At 32.6% G+C, this 18,997-nt stretch overlaps 1 protein-coding gene across 3 annotated transcripts in view; it reads left to right on the top strand.

Annotated features, from left to right (window-relative positions):
- LRBA (LPS responsive beige-like anchor protein) overlaps positions 1–18,997 on the top strand; it is a 750,846-nt gene that overhangs the window by 212,569 nt on the left and 519,280 nt on the right. For all 3 annotated transcript variants that reach the window (XM_068542607.1, XM_068542608.1, XM_068542606.1), the window contains exon 34: positions 6,544–6,605. In XM_068542607.1, the coding sequence (XP_068398708.1) occupies positions 6,544–6,605 (62 nt within the window). The remainder of the gene's footprint in view (positions 1–6,543; positions 6,606–18,997) is intronic.

Below are 18,997 nucleotides of genomic sequence, written 5' to 3'. Positions count from 1 at the left end.
TTTTACAAATAAGTAGAAAAACCAGTAGTATTTTACTCTATCTTGCTTCTATCATACATAGATTATTGGATCTTTTCGAGGTAGGGTACTTTGAGATTGTGTCAAACTAGATAACATGCATAATAAGTAAGTTGCTGCATGGATTGGAAACCATGCTATTTATGGAATGCATGGAGGGGTATTGGGACTTTTTTTTTTACATGAAGCACTTGTCAAATAGTAAGTGTCTTCTAATATTAAAGACGTAACTCAATCAAGTGAAAGTAGACTTACCCTGAATTTCCTCAGACAGCAGGAATCAGTTCAATAGAGATCAACTTTTCGAACGATTAGTTCTATTTAGAGCTTAACAGACTGACTTCAAAATACAAATCTTCATTCCCATAGCTAGAATTTTTTTAAGGAGAAGCTAGAGGATTTTCATCAATGATAATGTCAAATTGATTTTTTTCATTCAAAAGTGTTTGGACTAGATGTTTGCTAAGTCTGGCTTGTCTGTATCCACATTTGATGGTTTAAGGATAAGACACATATTCTCCTAAAGCTGAAAAATCATGGGAAAGCATAATTATCTGTATGCAAGTATCTTTAAATATCAACTTACAGCTTTAGTTATCACGACTTTTTGTTGGTTATCAGTCGCTAGATGATCTCCTAAGGAATTTCTTAAAACTCGTGAAAAAAGCCCCTCTTTTTATAGGAATAAGGATATAATGGTAATCAAAGTTATAAATAGGTTAATGTTCACGATATCTGTATCTGAGTGTTAACTATGGGATATCAGCACTTTATTTGACTCTTAAAATATGTATCTGTAAGAGTAATAATCATTAGCTAAAATAATAATTTCATTATCATCCCTGCTGTAAATTTATATGGAGTTGGTGATGATTGATATCATTTCCGTATAGTCAAAGAATAACATTGAATTTATTTGAAAAAAAGTTCAGGTTTTAGAAATACTGAACTAAGTTTGCGGTGGAAATTTATTTCATCTGCTGAAGGATATAATTGTTTAGCCAAGGACTATTTGACCTAATGAAGTAATAAAATTTGAAAGGAAGTGAATTGATACATTGAAGGACTTCACCCTAATTTATGTTTCACATATCAAACATTTATTCTTTTAAAGTGGTGTGACAACTTATTAACAATATTTCATTTTGTAACAGTAAAGTGTATGTATTAATTACAGCCTTTCAGGGTAGCAAGACATTTTTGCTACATAGTTGATCTTTTAGTTTTATAATAGACCCAGCAAAATAGGATCACCTTAGATACTCAGAAGTATTAAACTTGCCAATTCTAGATCCTGGAACAAAATTTAATTTAGAATCAATTTCTTATTGGTAAATTCTGATAAAATGATAAAACAGAGGATGATGCACTATTGCTCATCTATAAACTCGAGCAGTGACTCCTCATTGGTCTGTGTTCATAAAAATAGCAAACAAATCTAAGTTTTATATAGCTTATATATTTTAAGTTGTGAGGAATCCTTTGGGTGGTGGTTTTATGCATTGTAAAACAGGAAAGTTTTGAGGGGAGGTGATCGCAGCATAGTTCTGTTCAAAAAGCATTGTACTAAAAGGCAGGATACCTCAGCCCTTGTCAGTCCTTAGCTGTGTGACCAGGTACTTGAAAATTTATTACTTTTAAATTTTTAAAGTGATTTTTATTAATAATTTTTAAAGAACATTTAAAATATTTACAAAGTAGGAATTGTAATATCCATGAACTTATTTTTGGCAACTACCCAGACCATCTTCGTTTTGCCATAATTGTTATATCCACCTCCCTTTGTTTTGCTTTAGTGTTTCAATCAATCCCAGACATCACGTTGTTTCACCCCTAAATAATTCATAATTCATATAAAAAAGATGTTTTCTTACATAATCATAATTGCTATTATACCTAATAATATTAATAATAATTCTGTAATACTCAGCCCATATTCATCTTTATTTAAAAGGTTTTTTTATATTGATTTTCTTCCAATTAAGATCCAAAGTCAATTTTATTGCATTTGATATGTCTCAAGTCCATGTTAATGTCAAATAGTTTCCCCCTATTCTTCCTCTGTTTTCACGTTATTGACTCATTGAAGAAATATGGTTGGTGGTTCTGTAGAATGTTATACATTTTGGCACTCTGTGGCTATTCTTGGTGATGTTATTTAACAGTTTCTCTATTCTGTGTATTTTCTGATGGCTTGAAGTTTAATTTAAAAGTTTAATTAGATGTAATACTTCATGTTACATCATGCCTAAAGTCACATATTTTCTGATTGGCTCAATTTTAGTGATATTAACCCCCTTTTTCAAGTAGTTATAACCCGTTGTAAGAATTGATGTTTTATTACTGTTATTTTTTAAAAGAAGTCTTCCAAAAACAAAGAGACGATTACTTTTTTAAAAAGTTTGTTTTATCTGACAATTACCTTAAGTGATTTCATTGGACACTTTTTATAAAACTAAGGTTCATTTTGAGGTCTTTGTGATCTTAATTTTCCTATATCTTAAAACATTTTGCTAATTATCATTACTCATCAGTTATTTCTAGCTATACTAAGGACTAAAATAATAAGAAAACAAGAATACTGGAATTGCCCCTAGAATCATGGTGCACTAGGAAAACAAATCATCACTCTTGGATCACCCTCAGTTTTCTTACTGTGTTGGCCAAAGTATTGCATTGTATTTTAAGAAGATACAAATTTGTTTTCTCAGGGGGATCAAAAACTGGTATTTGGGGAGGGCAAAAGTATCTTAGACATTACATTGGTTTTTGACCTTCTGATGGACAACAGTACATCTGTACAGTTTATCTTTAGCGTTAAAATTTCATGGGGGCACAGTTAAGAAAAAATGGTCTGAAATGTTCCTTAGGCTCCTCAAAAAAGGTTGAGAAATATTGGTATAAAAGAAGTCTGTGGATACCATCTTTGTGGTCTTATTTTTAGCTTTCACTGAATATAGTTAAGAATTCAGAATTTTTTATTTTCTGCCCATAATGATGAGGTGAAAAAAACTGACAGGAGAAGACATTTTATAATTACTAGACCAACTGTGGGTGAATTTGAAGAGACAGGGAGTAGTACTCATACTTTTTATCAAATCAGGACTTCATTAATGCACAGCATATTTCTGTGGACAAAAAGGAAATTGGTTTTCTCAGCAGCATGTCATTCAATAGGAGGAAGGACTTCATTCTGCAAAATTTATACAATGTTTTGTGACAAGAACTTGGAACATCTCATTTTGCTAAGAAGGCTAGTGACAGTGTTCATCCATCGTTCATGATGACTGTGCACCGCAATTTACTTGGTGCAGTTCTAAGTGAATAGATACTAAAGCAGGTATATGCATGAAGACAATTGGAAGGAAAAGTTCATATAGAAATGAAAAAATTCAGTTGATTAATCATTCTAAATGGTGTTTATAATCTAAAGAAGAAAATATTTTGGAATTCGAGAGGAAAGAAAATGGCTGTTCTCTCTACAACAAAATAATCCAACTTTTGAATAATCCAACTTTTCAAAGTATTGCATTTGATGATGCTAGTTCAAGAAGAAGGACCAGAATTAATGATAAAGTTGCACCTATTAGAATTTTATTTGAAATTTAGAATCAGTATTTTTAAGATGAATATCATGTTTATAGATTCATGAGGAGCAGTTAGTTATATCCAAATTATAGACAAATACTTTCAAAACCTGGAAAACAGGGAAAATAATTTTGAGTTTATTATGCTTAAATTCTTACTGAAACTTATAATAATGTTTACACCATCGCTTTATCTTTTTGTAAATTATTTAAGGTGACTTAAGATAAATAAATAAAACAAAAAACAGGGTTCTTGTGTTCCAGACAGTAAATGGTCATGACCATTTTTCATGGTACACTTGAGAGTTTAGGTATCTCAGTGCCTTCAGATGTTGATAGCTTAATATCTGGTAAGCCATTTAATACTTCTGAGTTTAATAGTATGGAAAAACAGTGGTAATAGAGGTGGGATAAATAGTTTCTGGTGGAGAAATTGAAGTGGTCTTTGGTTGTGAAACATCAGAAGAGTATAAACCTCTTGGCTTTGGCATTTTCAGTTTGTCTTTTTTGAGGAGACTAAAATTCCATATTGTTGAAAAATCAATCAAAGGTAAAACCAAGAAAACTGAACCCAAGGGTCAGATTATGAGGCTAGTCAGATCTCTGAGCCTACAGTACCTTGTTCACTTTCTGTTAAGTGGGACAATAATAGGATTTGTGTGTGTAAAATGAAAATTGATGCTTCTGTAACAACTTACAACTTCACTCCAAGTGCTGTTTTAAGGCCTTCCTTTGGGTAATCCTTAGAGTCTGAATGTAGATCTGAAGACAGATTTACTGACTTATAAGTCATTTCTTGCTTTTTCATCCATGCAACCAGTGTCACAAAACAATTTAGGTCATAGAGAGATGTGATTAAGTTGTGTAATCTGATATCAAGTCCCTTATTGGGATTATTTCCTGTTTATTTATTCCCAAGGTTATATATTTTTGTTTGCAGTATTGATGCCCTTTAGGCAGGAAGCTTAGTATTAGAGGTCTAATATAAGCTCTTTTTTTGTCTTCTGAAGCCCTTTCTCATTTAAAATCCACCTTCGCCCTCTACCCATGCTTTACAGATCTATAAAACCTCACTCCAAAAAACACATGAATTGTTCTAATCAAACTATAAAATGTTATTTGACATCTTACTGTCCTTGAACACTCAACCCACTGATCAGTGGTTGTATCAACCTTCCTCTGGTTTTCTAATCTTTATTATTGAGAAATACGACTGAAATAAGTAATTTTTTGAAAGTACGAGTATTGAACTAACCTACAATATGCTGTAGAGAGACAAAGGAACATCTAGAAATCTTTCTAACTTTGGACGGCCCAAGGCCCTTTTAATCATTATTGTTCATTATCTGAGTGGATATAAAAGGCTGAGCCAGATCAGGGCCCAAATGCTTTGCCAGAAAAGGAAAGGTGGTAGGAATTCTGGTTCCTCTAGAATCAAGCAGTAAGGAATAATGTCCTAGTTGTAGGAAGACCCAAATTTACTTGCTGCACGTAGTGGCTTTTGAAGTTGAAATATATGGAACTTCCTGTAGTAGTTAGGTAACATTTTATGAAAAGTGACAGGTTTTCAGACCAACAAAGGCTACACCAGCAGTAAGAGATGGAGTATTGCTGTGCCCTTCCTTTCAGCCTTGGCATTAGCCTGAGGAGGTATGGTCATCTTAGCTCTATAGAAACAACAACTTAGTCTAGTTAATGGTCTGTTTGCTTAATGTAACATGTAGATGTTCTGTAGCTAATTTTCGTGCCAGTGCTGACACTGTTACCATCATTTCTATGTTACACATTTTTTCAGACATGGAGAAAAATGGTTCTGACTTTTCTAAAAAGTGAAGGGGGTGAACAACCTGTTTAACTTGAATACTATTTGTAAGGCTACAGAATGCCAACATGTGCCGTCAGCAGGTATGAGGCATCATGACTAAAAGAGGGAAAGAGAAAGAACTACAGAGCAAGAAGATTAAAGAAAGGGAATAGGATGGGATAGGATGCCCACAAGAGCTTTAATGTGGAGAAAGAAATTAGGTAATTCTGTGGGGTGTGTGAGGGCCATGAGGAATTATTTTAGTTGTTATACTTAGTTTACTTTTAACTTAAGCTTACATTTGCTTAGAAAAATATAGAATAAAAAATTTTAATTTTTCTAATTATTACTAGTGTAATTTAGTAATTTAGTGCTTTTAGTTATTGGCATTGCTTTTTTAAGATACTGGTTATAAAATGTTCTTTGAATGTTCTTTAAAGTAGTTACTTTATATCTTACTGTTAATCAAAACTAAAGAATTCTTCAGATAGTTATTAACTATATAAAACTTCCTTCCTGAGATATTTTTGGTGAACCCAAATGAAACATAAAAGAGAAAATATAAATGCATTTATTTATAAAAAATCAAGAATATATAACAGACAACGGCTTGCACTTCTGTTAAGGTTTAGAGTGAGGTCACAGGTCAAGGTACTAATAAGAGTGTTTGGGATGTCTGCTGCCGTGAAACAAAATGGAAACTTGATTGATAGCTAGAGGGTTGAAGGGAGAGAGTGTGGTGGAGAAAGCAAAGGTCAGGGAGCCATTTCCCTTCTCTGCATGTATAACAATCAACTCTCTCCAAAACAAAATTTAGGTGATATTGGTCAATATGGCATATGTTGTGCACATTTCTATGAGTATTGTGAAATGTCATTATATATGAAGTTGTAATAAATGTTTTAGTAATTTGAAAGCTGAAATGAAATTGGCTACAAAAAATTGTGGTGGTTTTGATGCCAAGTTTAAAGTAATTACAGAATGTTTTGTTTACACATATGATCAAATATGTATAGGTTTGGTTCTTAGCAAGAAGTTAAATTTTATTTTAAAACCAATTTGGACAAAGTTGTATAAGAAATAAATCCCTTGTTTTTTACTTTGTAATTTAAAAAAAAATTCTCTTTGATATAGGTCTGGTTTGCATGAAGTCTAGTAGTTCAGTTGTGGAATTGGTTATGCTACTGTGTTCTCAGGTGAGTGACAAGAATAAATGTTGAATTAAAAGTAAATTCTCAAGTGAATTCATTTTGCAAGAAAGTTAAAATTGATTAGAAATTTTTGCTACAGTAGTTTTGTGTTTGCAGTTTTAAAATAATTTATTTGTATTGCAAAAGGGTTACTTCTTGTGTTTGTTGCTAACAGTTTATTTCGAAGTGAGTGCTGAGAGAAATAGGATAGATGAATGAGAAATAGAGGTTTTTCGAGCCACATTTAAAAATGTCCAGATCAAATGGTCTTGAGATGGCTAAATTTCTTTGCCTTGCATATTAAGGTTACAGAAACAGATTTATTTCTATACCTCATGGAGTGCCACTCTGACTCCCATGGGAATAATGGGTTTACTTCCCTTTTGTGCAGAGGTTATAAAATGAGTGATAAATAATTTTGAATTCTTGTCATTGCTAATTATTTTTGACATACCTAGTAGATTTGGGAAAACATCAACAAAAATATGGCATCCATCATAATAAGATGTAGTGAATAAATTCCTAAAAGCGAGATTACTTTCATTGTTCAGAAACCTTATACCCCATGTGGTAAACTTTAATGATTTTTTTTTAAAACTTATGTAAAAATCATGTATCCTGTGATATTTTCTTTTCTCTTTAGCAGTTAAACAGATGAATGTTTTTATTGAGAGTTTTTTTTTTGTAGTCTTTTAAAAATGATATCTTGCTGGTAGTAAATTCCCCTACTTAAAACTTTAAAATAGCCTTTTTTAATAGGAAGAGTATTGGTCTAGAGGTCAAGGGTTTTGACCCATTTCAAAACCTTTGACCTTCATTTAAAACTCTCCTGGTTTACTTGCCTGACGAATAAGGATAATGCAAAATTAATGTTTCTTTTCATCGATTTATTCATTTTAGTGCCTATATTGCCAAATTTATTTAGACTGTGCTGATGGACATTTCATGAATACAAATTAAAGAATCATAGAAGGTGTGAAAAATCAATACTATGCATTGTCAATAAAATGCAATAAGAACAATTACTTCTAGAGATTACATCTAATGGATTTTTATAATGAACTTGTGAAGAGTAGTTATGTTTGTAGTGGGCTTATTATTCTTAGATTTAGTGAGAGTCATGTTTTTAAGTTAATTATCTACTTTAGAAAACTCCCATTCCTTTAAAAACTGACTGGATGAAATTTCCCGTTTAGTAATCTGATTTGAAATAATTGGTTGTTTATGTCTTGAATGGAAATTGCCATATACCATTCTTATACTCACGTGAAATTACCCTTACTTTAAGAAGCATTTGCTTACAGTTTTATATGTATACTCAACAGCAGTATGAACTTATTGCTTATAGTGATATAATTGTTTCATAGGTGAAGTTTGATAATGAAGTTTCACTTTCTAGGTTAGAAGAATTTAATGTATTATTGATACATGAAAGCTGTTTTAAATATAGTATATTACACAGTGGAATGTTAGAAGCTGAAAAGATAAAGAATGACATGTTTTAAGACACCTATTTGTCATGTATGTCACAGTGCTGTTTAATACTATTCCAATCAAATGGGAATATGAAGATCACTTAGAGTAAGTTGCAAAAGTCAGATCATCTCAAAGTTTTGTTTAAATAAAACACATTATCGGGTTTATTTGAAGTTCTTAACATTTTTTATGGGTTCTCCAAAAGTTCCACGGCATCTCTATAAGATGTAGCACAGTGCAAAAAATGACGTGAAAAATGAAGCCAGAATTAGCTCCAGATGTATACAGATTGTTCTGGGGTGATAATTACATTTTTCACTTTGAATTTTCCTAATTCAAAGAGGTCAGTTTGGCAATCACAAAAGTGATTTATTTTGTTAAAAAGTGAACTGTCTTTTTCTACGTGAAAGCTTAAGAGAGATGAAATTGAATTTGAAGTCGACATTTTGCAGATATTGGGTGGCTATGGCTTGAGCTTGACTGATAATTTGTTTTAGTCTGAGATAGGGTGGGAAGTAAAAGGCTAGCATCTTGCTAAAATTTTAATCAATTTTTTAAAGAAGAGATGTAGTGGATTGAGTGCCAAAGATCGAAAGATCAGGTCAAAAACTCCTTTTTAATCACATAAATAATGGGATATGCTTATGAACTTAACATCTGCAAATTTGATTTAAAACTTTACGAATTAGTTGATGTTAATTTCATGACAATCAGCCATGTTCTGATTATTTTTCTTGAATCCATTCAAAACTTATTTTTTTTTGTATTCTTCTTAACAAAGTGTTTAAATCTGCCGTATTTTATTACAGAAGAGAGTTTAGAGCCTGAACTTAAGAAATGAGGAAATGATCACATTTGGTTTGCTGTCATTATGACCAAGTAGATCAGTATATATTTTGTTAAAGCTTCAGCTAGGATTATATTTTTCAATATCCACTCATTCATTAATAGGTTGATTAGATACCATTTCATATTTTATCCCATTTAAATTTTAACATTTTAAGACAAAATGTTATTATTTAGAGTTGAAAATCTTTCTTAAAATATTTAGCATATTATTTTTGAGTAAAGTTATATATATATACTTATGGTTTATTAAGTTATGTTTATTCCTATACTGAAAATAATTCAAGAGCTATTTAAGCTCCAAAACCTGATTTAAGTCTTCTTTACTTCTTTAGAATAAGACTGTGTACACTCTTCAGGAAACTGTATATTCTCTGATGCACAGAAAATAATCGAACAACTTCTTAATTATATTTCAGATTCAGTTTTTCAGAAGCATGTAACTTATTTTTGCCCAATATTTGTTGTGTATGTGTATAAACCTTGTAGAAATCCATATGAATTTAAAGAAAATGTTAAATAAATATTTCAAGTAATATTACTCCAGCATTGTGTAAAGTGTTTGTATCCTGCTCATTTGACATTAATATCATTTTTGAAGGAATTGACATTGTATTCAAGGCCACTTTATAAAAGTGTTGTGTTGCTCATCCTAATTCAGTCTGACATACATTCCAATAACACTACCTCCCTTCTTGGGTTTAAAGCTAAATTTATGACTGTGCATTGTGAAGTGCATCATTTAAAAATGGTTTCAACCCAAAACATCTAATAAATAAATAATGTGTATGGCTACTCAGTAGTAGACTTTCTAGACTAGAAATCATTCCATCGGATACTCAACAGTCCACTATCAGAGAGGGCTGTCAGATAAATCTTACGGTAGCTGCATTCATGTCCTGTAAATCACATATTATTGTCTGAGCCTTCTGCCAGGTCATCTATTCTTTTCCCATTTATCAGAAATGCATAGAGTATATAGAAAAACTAGAAGCACCATGTAGTCTGACCTGGCATCCTGTGTGAGTAATTAATTAGCAGTAAAAGTTAATTTAAAAATAGTGTTAGTCTGATTTTTCTTTATACATTTTTCATCAAAATATGTAGATTGTTGCTATTTTGGGAAATATTTCCTTTGCATGAAGGTAATAACAAAAGGTTTGGTCATTTCTTTCTATATCTCTGAATTATTAGTTTTAAAACTATAATGTTCATAATAAGAACCAGTTATCACCATTCATATGATTCTTTAATGTCTGTTTCGTGTTTGAATTATTGCCATTTGAATTTTTTCCTGAATCTTCATAGTAAAGTGTTCCTCTTTTCCATCACTCTCCTCTAATTTCTTTTTTCTAATTCCTGTTTTCTTCTCCCTTTTGAGTTTATTCCTTCTAAATATGTGACATTAATGTCATTGCTCTTGGCTTTTTATTTCATGAGCTTTTCCTTTTTATAGTTGTGATGAGTATTTTGGGTAAAGTAGATAATTAAAAAAAAAAAAACAAACCGGAGACGGGTGGGGGAAAGCAAACCAGCTCTATACCATGGCACAAAGGCATCTTTCATTATTAGGCCTCTCTTACTGTTTAGACCTCATTTCTTATCACTTTGTTTTTGTAACTGTTCTCAAGCTATGTGAACTATTTAAAGTTACCCAAATGTGCCATCATAATTTTGTGTCTTGGCGTAGGCTTTTTCTTTCCCTATAATTTCCCTCCTTCAAATTTGGTGAGTCTAATTGTTGGCTTCTTCTCATCACTCCGAACTCAGCTTAATTATCCTCTTCTCAGATCATATCTATAGTTGGTATCTTTTTTGCGTGTCTTCACCTTAACACTCATCATATCACAAATTTTAACTATGCCTGTGCTAGTTTGCTACTTTTGTATTGCCAGTCTCCCTCTCTCTACTCTAGGTCCTATGAAGGTTACAACTATTTCTGTTTCATATACCTAGTATACTAGGTAAACTGTGAAGTGTGCCTAGTACCCAGCACAGTCCCTGGCATCTGATGGCTGCTCAGTGAATATTTATGGAATAAATAAATAATTCAACTCCCAGCTAAATTGCAATCTCCTCTGGAAAGCTTTCTTTGACTCCTCTCTTCCCCACAACTCTAAGCCTAGGTGAGGTATACATCCTAAGCACTCACTGATCCACCTTATAGTAATTTCATTCTTCATTTAAATTGTCTATTATTTTTTTTTCTTTCCCGTTAGACTTTAAGTTTCTTAAAGGTAAGCACAGTGTTTTGTTTTCTATTGTATCTCCAACATTCAGCATAATTACTATTCAACCAAATATTTATATAATTGTACAATTAATAAATGAATGGTAACATTGATCATAAACACTGTATTTTGGGCTTTTACCTTTTGGTCCTTTTTATTATGAAACATCCTCATTCTTTTGTGTGTTATTAAGTGTGTATTAATTGTTCATTTTTATTGTCAGCTATTTTGTCATTGCCAAATATTGTAGACATGTTCATTTATAGATAAGATTCTTACTTTTTTCATTTTCTTTTGGCTTAATCAGATTTACTTTTTAAAAAATCAAAGTTATTGAAGCATAATTAGTATACAATGTATATGTAATATTTTACAATATTATATACAACAGTATATATACAATATCTTTTTTAAAAAAATTTATTTATTTATTTATTTCTGGCTGTGTTGGGTCTTCGTTTCTGTGCGAGGGCTTTCTCTAGTTGCGGCAAGTGGGGGCCACTCTTCATCGCAGTGCGTGGGCCTCTCACTACCGCGGCCTCTCGTGTTGCGGAGCACAGGCTCCAGACGCGCAGGCTCAGTAATTGTGGCCCACGGGCCTAGTTGCTCCGCGGCATGTGGGATCTTCCCAGACCAGGGCTCGAACCTGTGTCCCCTGCATCAGCAGGCAGATTCTCAACCACTGCACCACCAGGGAAGCCCTATATACAATATCTTAAGGGTACAGTTCAATGCATTTAGATATACACACAACCATGTAGCACCCATTTCAATCCGGAAAGTTCCCTGTGCTTCTGTGATCAATCCCTACCCGTATCACCTCAAGTTGCTACTGATTTGATTTCTGTTACTGTGCATGCGTTTTACTTATTGTAGAACTTAATATAAATGGAGATTTACTTCATTTAACTGTGGTGCTTAGCTCTTCAGAGTGTGCTGTATATAGGGTACACGTCAACCTTTTAAACTAAAACTCACTCTCTAATATTAAGAAAATTGTGTGGTTTTTAAAAAGAAATAATTGAGTCAGTAAAACATAGGGTTATCTTTTGCTAATCACAAAATAAGAATTTTGAGTTTAAATTGCTCATTGGAAATATAAATGTCTTCTTAACTTCCTTATGCATTTTTTTTTTTACCTATAAGGAAATCTTATGGTATGGAGCTTTTATGCAGCAGTATTGTGAGGCCATAAACTATACTTCTAAAAAAACACTTCTAAGTTTTTGTTTTCACTGTCTGTCAGGCTCAGTTCAAATGCTATCTCTTATACAGAGCTTTGTGTCAGTTTATTTGCCCTGAGTCCTCCTTAGTATGCCTGCTTGTGGTATTTCTTTTTTTATATAGCAGACATGTACTGAATGATTTTAAGACAATTCTCTCCTTTTAATCTAGTAAGAGAGACAAATAATTGTAATACAACATAGAATTTTTATGAGGACTTTAAGAGAAATAGAAGCAAATAATAGGGGCAGGGAGTAGAATTAAGAATGGAGCATAAAAATGTATTTATTAATCCCTGTTTAATTTAACTCTAATTTTATTTCTGTTCATGAATAGATCACTTCAGGCTCCTTTGCCTTTCAGTCAAAAATTTTTTTCTGGGTTCCATCTATGTTTTTTTATAATTTCATCGAGATCAATAGATATTAAAGTTCTTAAAGCATTTCCTCTACTCTTTGCTGTACCTATAATTTTCCTTGGTTAGCTTTGTGGTAGCCGGCTACTTGTTTGATCAGTTCTCACTGTCCAAAATTTCCAGTACAGCAAATCCTAGTGTGTACTGTGTGATGAAAATGGATGTTCTGTGAGAAAAGCACACAGTGGTAAATAAGCTTGGAAAATGTTCATTTAAATTTAATTAGGATCTCTACTGGAGGGCTCCTCAAGGCCTTTAGTCAATACATGTGTGTATGTGTGTGTATGTGTATAATATATATATATATATATATATATATATATATATATATATATAATAAAGTGTACTGTTGAATCTGTTATGAGAATAATATTAGTATATTTGATCACAAAATGCTTTTTATGGCCATAGTGTGTATGGATAATTTTTGTAAAATATACTTTAGGAAAAGCATCAGTGTTGAGACAGTGAATAATGCAGGAAATGCCTCTTCTTGTATTCTGCTTCTGGTTTTCTCTGCTTCTCCAATCACAGTGATTACAGAAAATCAGTAAATTTGCAAAAGTACAGCTGTTTTTTTCATGAAACAATGTGATTATTTTTACTTCATTCAAGAATTATCTCAATTACCTGTTCTCTCTCCTTTGTAGGTAAGTTGGACTCAATTTACATGTTGTTTCTGAAGGGATAGATGTTCAGAACTGATTATAGTAAGATTTGGTATTCTTTCTAGAACAACTTAAGTTTAACCAGGAGTGTGTGTGTGTGTGTATTTTTACACACACATATATGTATTTTTACAATATTTATGTAGAACTAATCCAAGCTTAAGAATAAATTCAAATATTTTGACATCAATTGATTATATAGCTATTTCCTACATTGGTTGAGTGAATCCCATTACATTTTTAGTCAATATTGTGGCAGTTTATGCTCTGTAATCATGTTTAAGTGTCTGGCATAAAGTCTAGAAACCAGGGTCAGAGTATATTTTATATTAATGGGATATTACATACATCGTTAGAGACCCATTTGTAAAATCGAACTTCGTTATGCACTTAAAGAGGTGCAAAAGGTCCAAATAAAATGAAATTAATCTGTATGTGACTGTCATATGATACAGTGTCTGGTGAAAGAAATTTTCAGTATTTGTCAAATAAATGAGTAAAATTTTAGCAATAAAATTTTAACAATTTTTAATAGAATAAAGATTTAGTGAGGGCTTCCCTGGTGGCGCAGTGGCGGAGAATCTGCCTGCCAATGCAGGGGACACAGGTTCGAGCCCTGGTCTGGGAAGATCCCACATGCCGCGGAGCACCTGGGCCCGTGAGCCACAACTACTGAGCCTGCGCGTCTGGAGCCTGTGCCCTGCAACAAGGGAGGCCGCGACAGTGAGAGGCCTGCGCACCGCGATGAAGAGTGGCCCCCCTCTTGCCACAACTAGAGAAAGCCCTCGCACAGAAACGAAGACCCAACACAGCCAAAAATAAATAAAAATAAAATTTATTAAAAAAAAAAAAGATTTAGTGATAGTTTATAGTTACACAGCTAAATTATACAGTGGCTGTTGCTCTTCTTAGGTCATCCATTTATCCATTCAAACAATTAGGATTTGAGATAGCTTGCAATCAAGACCTAGACATAATAAAAATATGAAGTCATTATTAAAGAGGTTAATTGGGTTAAAGAATTAATAGTCATGAAATGACTCTGATGCCTAAGTCCAGGGGTTTTCACTAAAACCTGTAGTGTTTTTATTCTTAAATTTTTTTAAAAATATAATTTGTATATAAGGCATTTCCTAAAGTTAGTAGACAACAAAAATCTATGTTGATGATCCTTAACCCTGAGAAGTGAGGGAGAATGGAATGCTGGTAGCAAATTCACCCAGGTATATTTAGGAAGATTCATTAAATTAATAGATGGGAGAGGAATTTACTCTTCTTCTGATACGGTCTGAAGAACTCTATCTTTGACATGTACAGATATTTTTGGCATAAGAACATATAAAAATCGTTCTGTGCATATATTGTGTAATAAAACTCATTTAATATGTGGGTTTTTTGCTTTTACTATAAATTAGAATAAAAATAGTTCTAAATCCTATTAACTCTTATTAATCTTCATTTCTTTGCTTAGATGCCCCGAACATTGGATTATAAGTTGTGAATACACCAATTTAGAGAACTCCATCTTAGAGTTAAATTTACAGAGATAAGTGCTAAAGAAGAGTTAAATTTATACACATAAGAGCTATTTTCGTACTTATGCTATATGATAAGTTTTGTTTCTTTTGTTAGATTGAAAACTCCTTGAAGTCAGGAAGCCATTTCTTATTGTCCATTTTGTCTACATTGTTTATTAGTGTCAGATTATAATAAAATAATCATTTAATAGATATTTGTTGAATAAATCAATATATTTACCTTATTTAAGTAAAGTTCCCTTTAAAATTAATTCTTGAGTTTTTGATTCATTAAAAAGTATTTATTTTAGTTAAGGAACAGACACCATTCTATTTAATACTTTTATTTCTTCTATTCAATTTTATCTTAATCTGAAAGGCAATTTAGCCCTTATATAGAGGCTTCAAACCCTAATTCTGAACTCTTACCCTATGCTTACTTAAATGTTTTAAAGTAAGAAAATGATACATATTAAATCCCTTTCACCTGATCAGCTTTGGGTCTCAAAAAGATCCGTTAAAAGAGTCACAAAAGGACCTGTTAAAACAGTCTCAACTGATGACCTCTTACGAAGAAATCACTTTGTGCATGTAGATTTTCCTCTTTCTGTAGAATTATTTCTATCACGTTTAAGTCACTAGCTTCAGATAACTCAGCATTCATTTCAGGCACCACAGCTCCTGCTAACAAAGGGAATATGACAAATGTTGAATCTCTGGCTCTTAAAAATGATGTTTACCCAAATATTTTAGCACCTTGTACGTGGAGGTTTCTTAAAAGAGACAAATCTATATCTGAGTAGAAAGATTGCTAAAAGTGCTTGCATGGCAACAAATTTGCAAAGTGTATTAAATGTTTAAATCTATACTTTGATATGCTGTCAATAAATCATTCAACTTTCTTTGTAACCAGCCTTCCTTTTTCCAGTGTAAATGGGACTTTAGGGGCAATTGGATTCTTTAAGACCAGGTTATATGTAGCATGGTCCAACTAGGATCAGTATAATTTAATATTTCAACCTTTTCTCAGTGTTACCTCTCCTTTTATTTTATTTTGGATGCCTTTACTCCTCATCCTTAGAATATATTTATAGAAAATTAGTGAATGTAAATTGATTGTCTCTGATTTGTTATTGTCAGTGCTTATGGCCTTTTGATTGCGAATGGATGAGAATCAATATGGTAATGATTAACATTGGGTTCAAAAAAGTAGGCTTGCAGTACAATCACCTATTTTTATCTTAGAGCTGCTGTGAATGCTTTGTCCTTGTAATGTACAAAGGCTGTGAGCATAGGTGCTCTGTATTGAAGTGTTCAGAATTAACTTAATTTTGTGTGCAATCAAAATATTTGACCTTATGAGAAGGAACTAGAGACCTTTGAAGAAGCATGATGGGAAGTCTGTGGGAGTTGGAGAGGGTAGTTTAAGATTCAAGCTATATTAACCGATCATGAACATCTTAAATGCACTAACAGTTGCGAAGCATTTGAAACCAGCTTAATAACTGCACTTTATGCTAATATGGGAAAAAATTTTATAGTTTTACTTGATTCAGATTTTTATAACTTTTATAAGGTGGAATCATTTGTCTTTAAACAATAGCAAAAACATTAACAAAATAAATCAGACTGAATTATTGCATTTCTCTTTTAAAAAATAAAATATTTAACTTGATGGATTAGTGAACATGAATTGATCTTTATTTGAACCTGGATGCAGACCTTTCCAGTATTAAAGTGCTTTGTAACCAAAGAGAAGCATAATTTAACTTTAGCGTAGGATTTATTCTGAAATACAGGCATCCTGTTGATTCACTAGCGCACTAGGATTTAGAAAACACAACCTTTTAAGGTAAATTTTGTGGAACTGGCAGTACACCCTGTGGCTTGGCAGTCTAGTCAGAAGGATGGTACCATGCTGACTATATAACTAGATCTTTGAACGTTATTCTCAAGGGTGGTAGATGCAAAACAAAGTAATATCAACTGGCACTTAATTCTGAAAGTTCCCTGCTGATTGGGGTATTCAGAGAAATGGGACTCTTCCTGACAGGAAGTCAGCCTATGAGTATGGAGACATCTGAAAATAAAGTGTGCTTTAATTTGGCACCCCGCCGTTTTACAGCTGGTCTTTTAAATTGGGATTAGGCTGTGAGTTAGAAGAAAAGGGGAATGCGTGAATGGAAATATTCTAAGCATAGTGTTTTCCTTTGGTTTTAACATAATTATGATTACAGCTCTGTTTCTGTGTTTCTCAGCTTTTACTGCTTATTGTTTGGTTTTGCTTAGTCCTTTCTTTTTTTTCTATTACTTCAAATTAATCCACTGAAGTTAAAGTATTACAAAAAAGCTAGATTAAAAGTGTAAAGCTTGAGATTGTCTTTGTTTTTATACCAAACTCTGATAACTTTTTTTCATAAATAGTATATAATTTAATAGTTTTTAAGCAGAGTAATCAGAGTTCTTAGGATCTAGATTTAAGTTTTGCTGTCAATTTTAAAGTGTTTACACTATTTGCCTCAGTTGACTGAGTTTAGTACTTTAGTACAGTTAGAATATAATAGCATCATGTATACATATATATATATATAAAACACAGTATAGTTTAGGGAGGGACAATTATTATATATAAGTAGTTGCCCATATATTCCATATGTTATGCATCTTTTAGTCAGGCAGCTGTTTTTAGTCAAGCTGCCATTTTATAATATGAGCTTCCAGAAGCATGCATGCAATTTTAACAAAACCTGAAGTTTGCACTTTGATTTAGGCCTGAATAAAGCAAGAATGAGAATCCTGAAGGCTATTTGTTTTTCTAGTAGTTACTTCCTCAGTTGCTGGAGATGGACTTTGTAGAGGTGGCTGTTGTCTCCATCATGGGTAACAAAAGGAGAAAGGGAAAAGTCACTTTGGAAAGGATCTTAGGAAGAGACTGAGGTCAGGAAAATGCTGTGAGGATAGATTTTTGAATTTTAATAAATGTTTTTCCCTCTACCACTTGTTAACTCTGTGACCATGGGCAAATCACTTCACTTGCTTGAGACTCAGTTTCTTATTGAGTGAAATGGGTGTAATAAAGATTATATTAGATAATATATGTAAAAGGATGTAGAACAGTCCATAGAGCAAAGTAGGTTGTAAATTAAAGTTATTAGTTTCTGAATCTAAGTGTTTTTAACAGCACACAAAATCCTCTCTTTATTCAGTATTTTTAGTGCCTCTTATTTTCTTTTCATGAAATTAGATTTTTCATATCTTTGCTTTAGTCCACCACTGTTTTCTGCAGTGTCTCTTTCATTATTTTCTCTTCTTTCTGTGATTATATGCCCAGTCTAGTCCGTTTTCATCTCAAACCATACATTATTAGATCTAGGAGATATCCCATAAATTTGCAGTTTTGGGCCATTTTCATGTAGGCAAGGTTAATGGTTAACATTCATATTTTCCATAGGGTTCCAAAGGTGATCCCACTGTTTCCTGTGCTAGCTATAGTGATCACTCCTTTGGAAGTCAATAAAGTATACCTGAATACAAGTGAGATGGATGTCATTTTGGGACAGTACAGGAGTAGTACTCCAGTGATTTTCTTAAAGATGTCTTCTGTATATTTCAGTGCTTTTTATTTATACTGCATTACTTTCAACACACCTCCTGTGTTACCATATTTGAGAAATGCTTTTGTAACAGTTAACCTAGGTCACTGATTATCAACCTTTTTTTTTTTTTCTGGCCAGATACATCATCATTAACAGTTGCTCATTATGATGAATCTCACCCTGAGTGCTGTCAGAATCGGGGAGACAGGCAGGGACAAAAGGAGGTATCATTTGAAAAAGGTCTCCGTAAAGAATCAGAAATTCTGATCCAGCTTATTCCTGAATTAGGGAAATGGCCTTTTCCTTTGTGTTGATTTTTACCTCTTTCAGTACGTACTAACAAGTTTACTTTCCTACAAGAGTCTCTGTAGTTCCTTTCCAAGAGAAGCTGTAGTTTACTGTCTTATCAAATTCACACCCCACTG

This window comes from Eschrichtius robustus, chromosome 4 (genome assembly GCF_028021215.1).
Source record: "Eschrichtius robustus isolate mEscRob2 chromosome 4, mEscRob2.pri, whole genome shotgun sequence".
NCBI lineage: Eukaryota > Metazoa > Chordata > Mammalia > Artiodactyla > Eschrichtiidae > Eschrichtius > Eschrichtius robustus.
The sequence above is the reverse complement of the archived record's forward strand: the minus strand, read 5'-3'. Positions and strand labels throughout refer to the sequence as shown.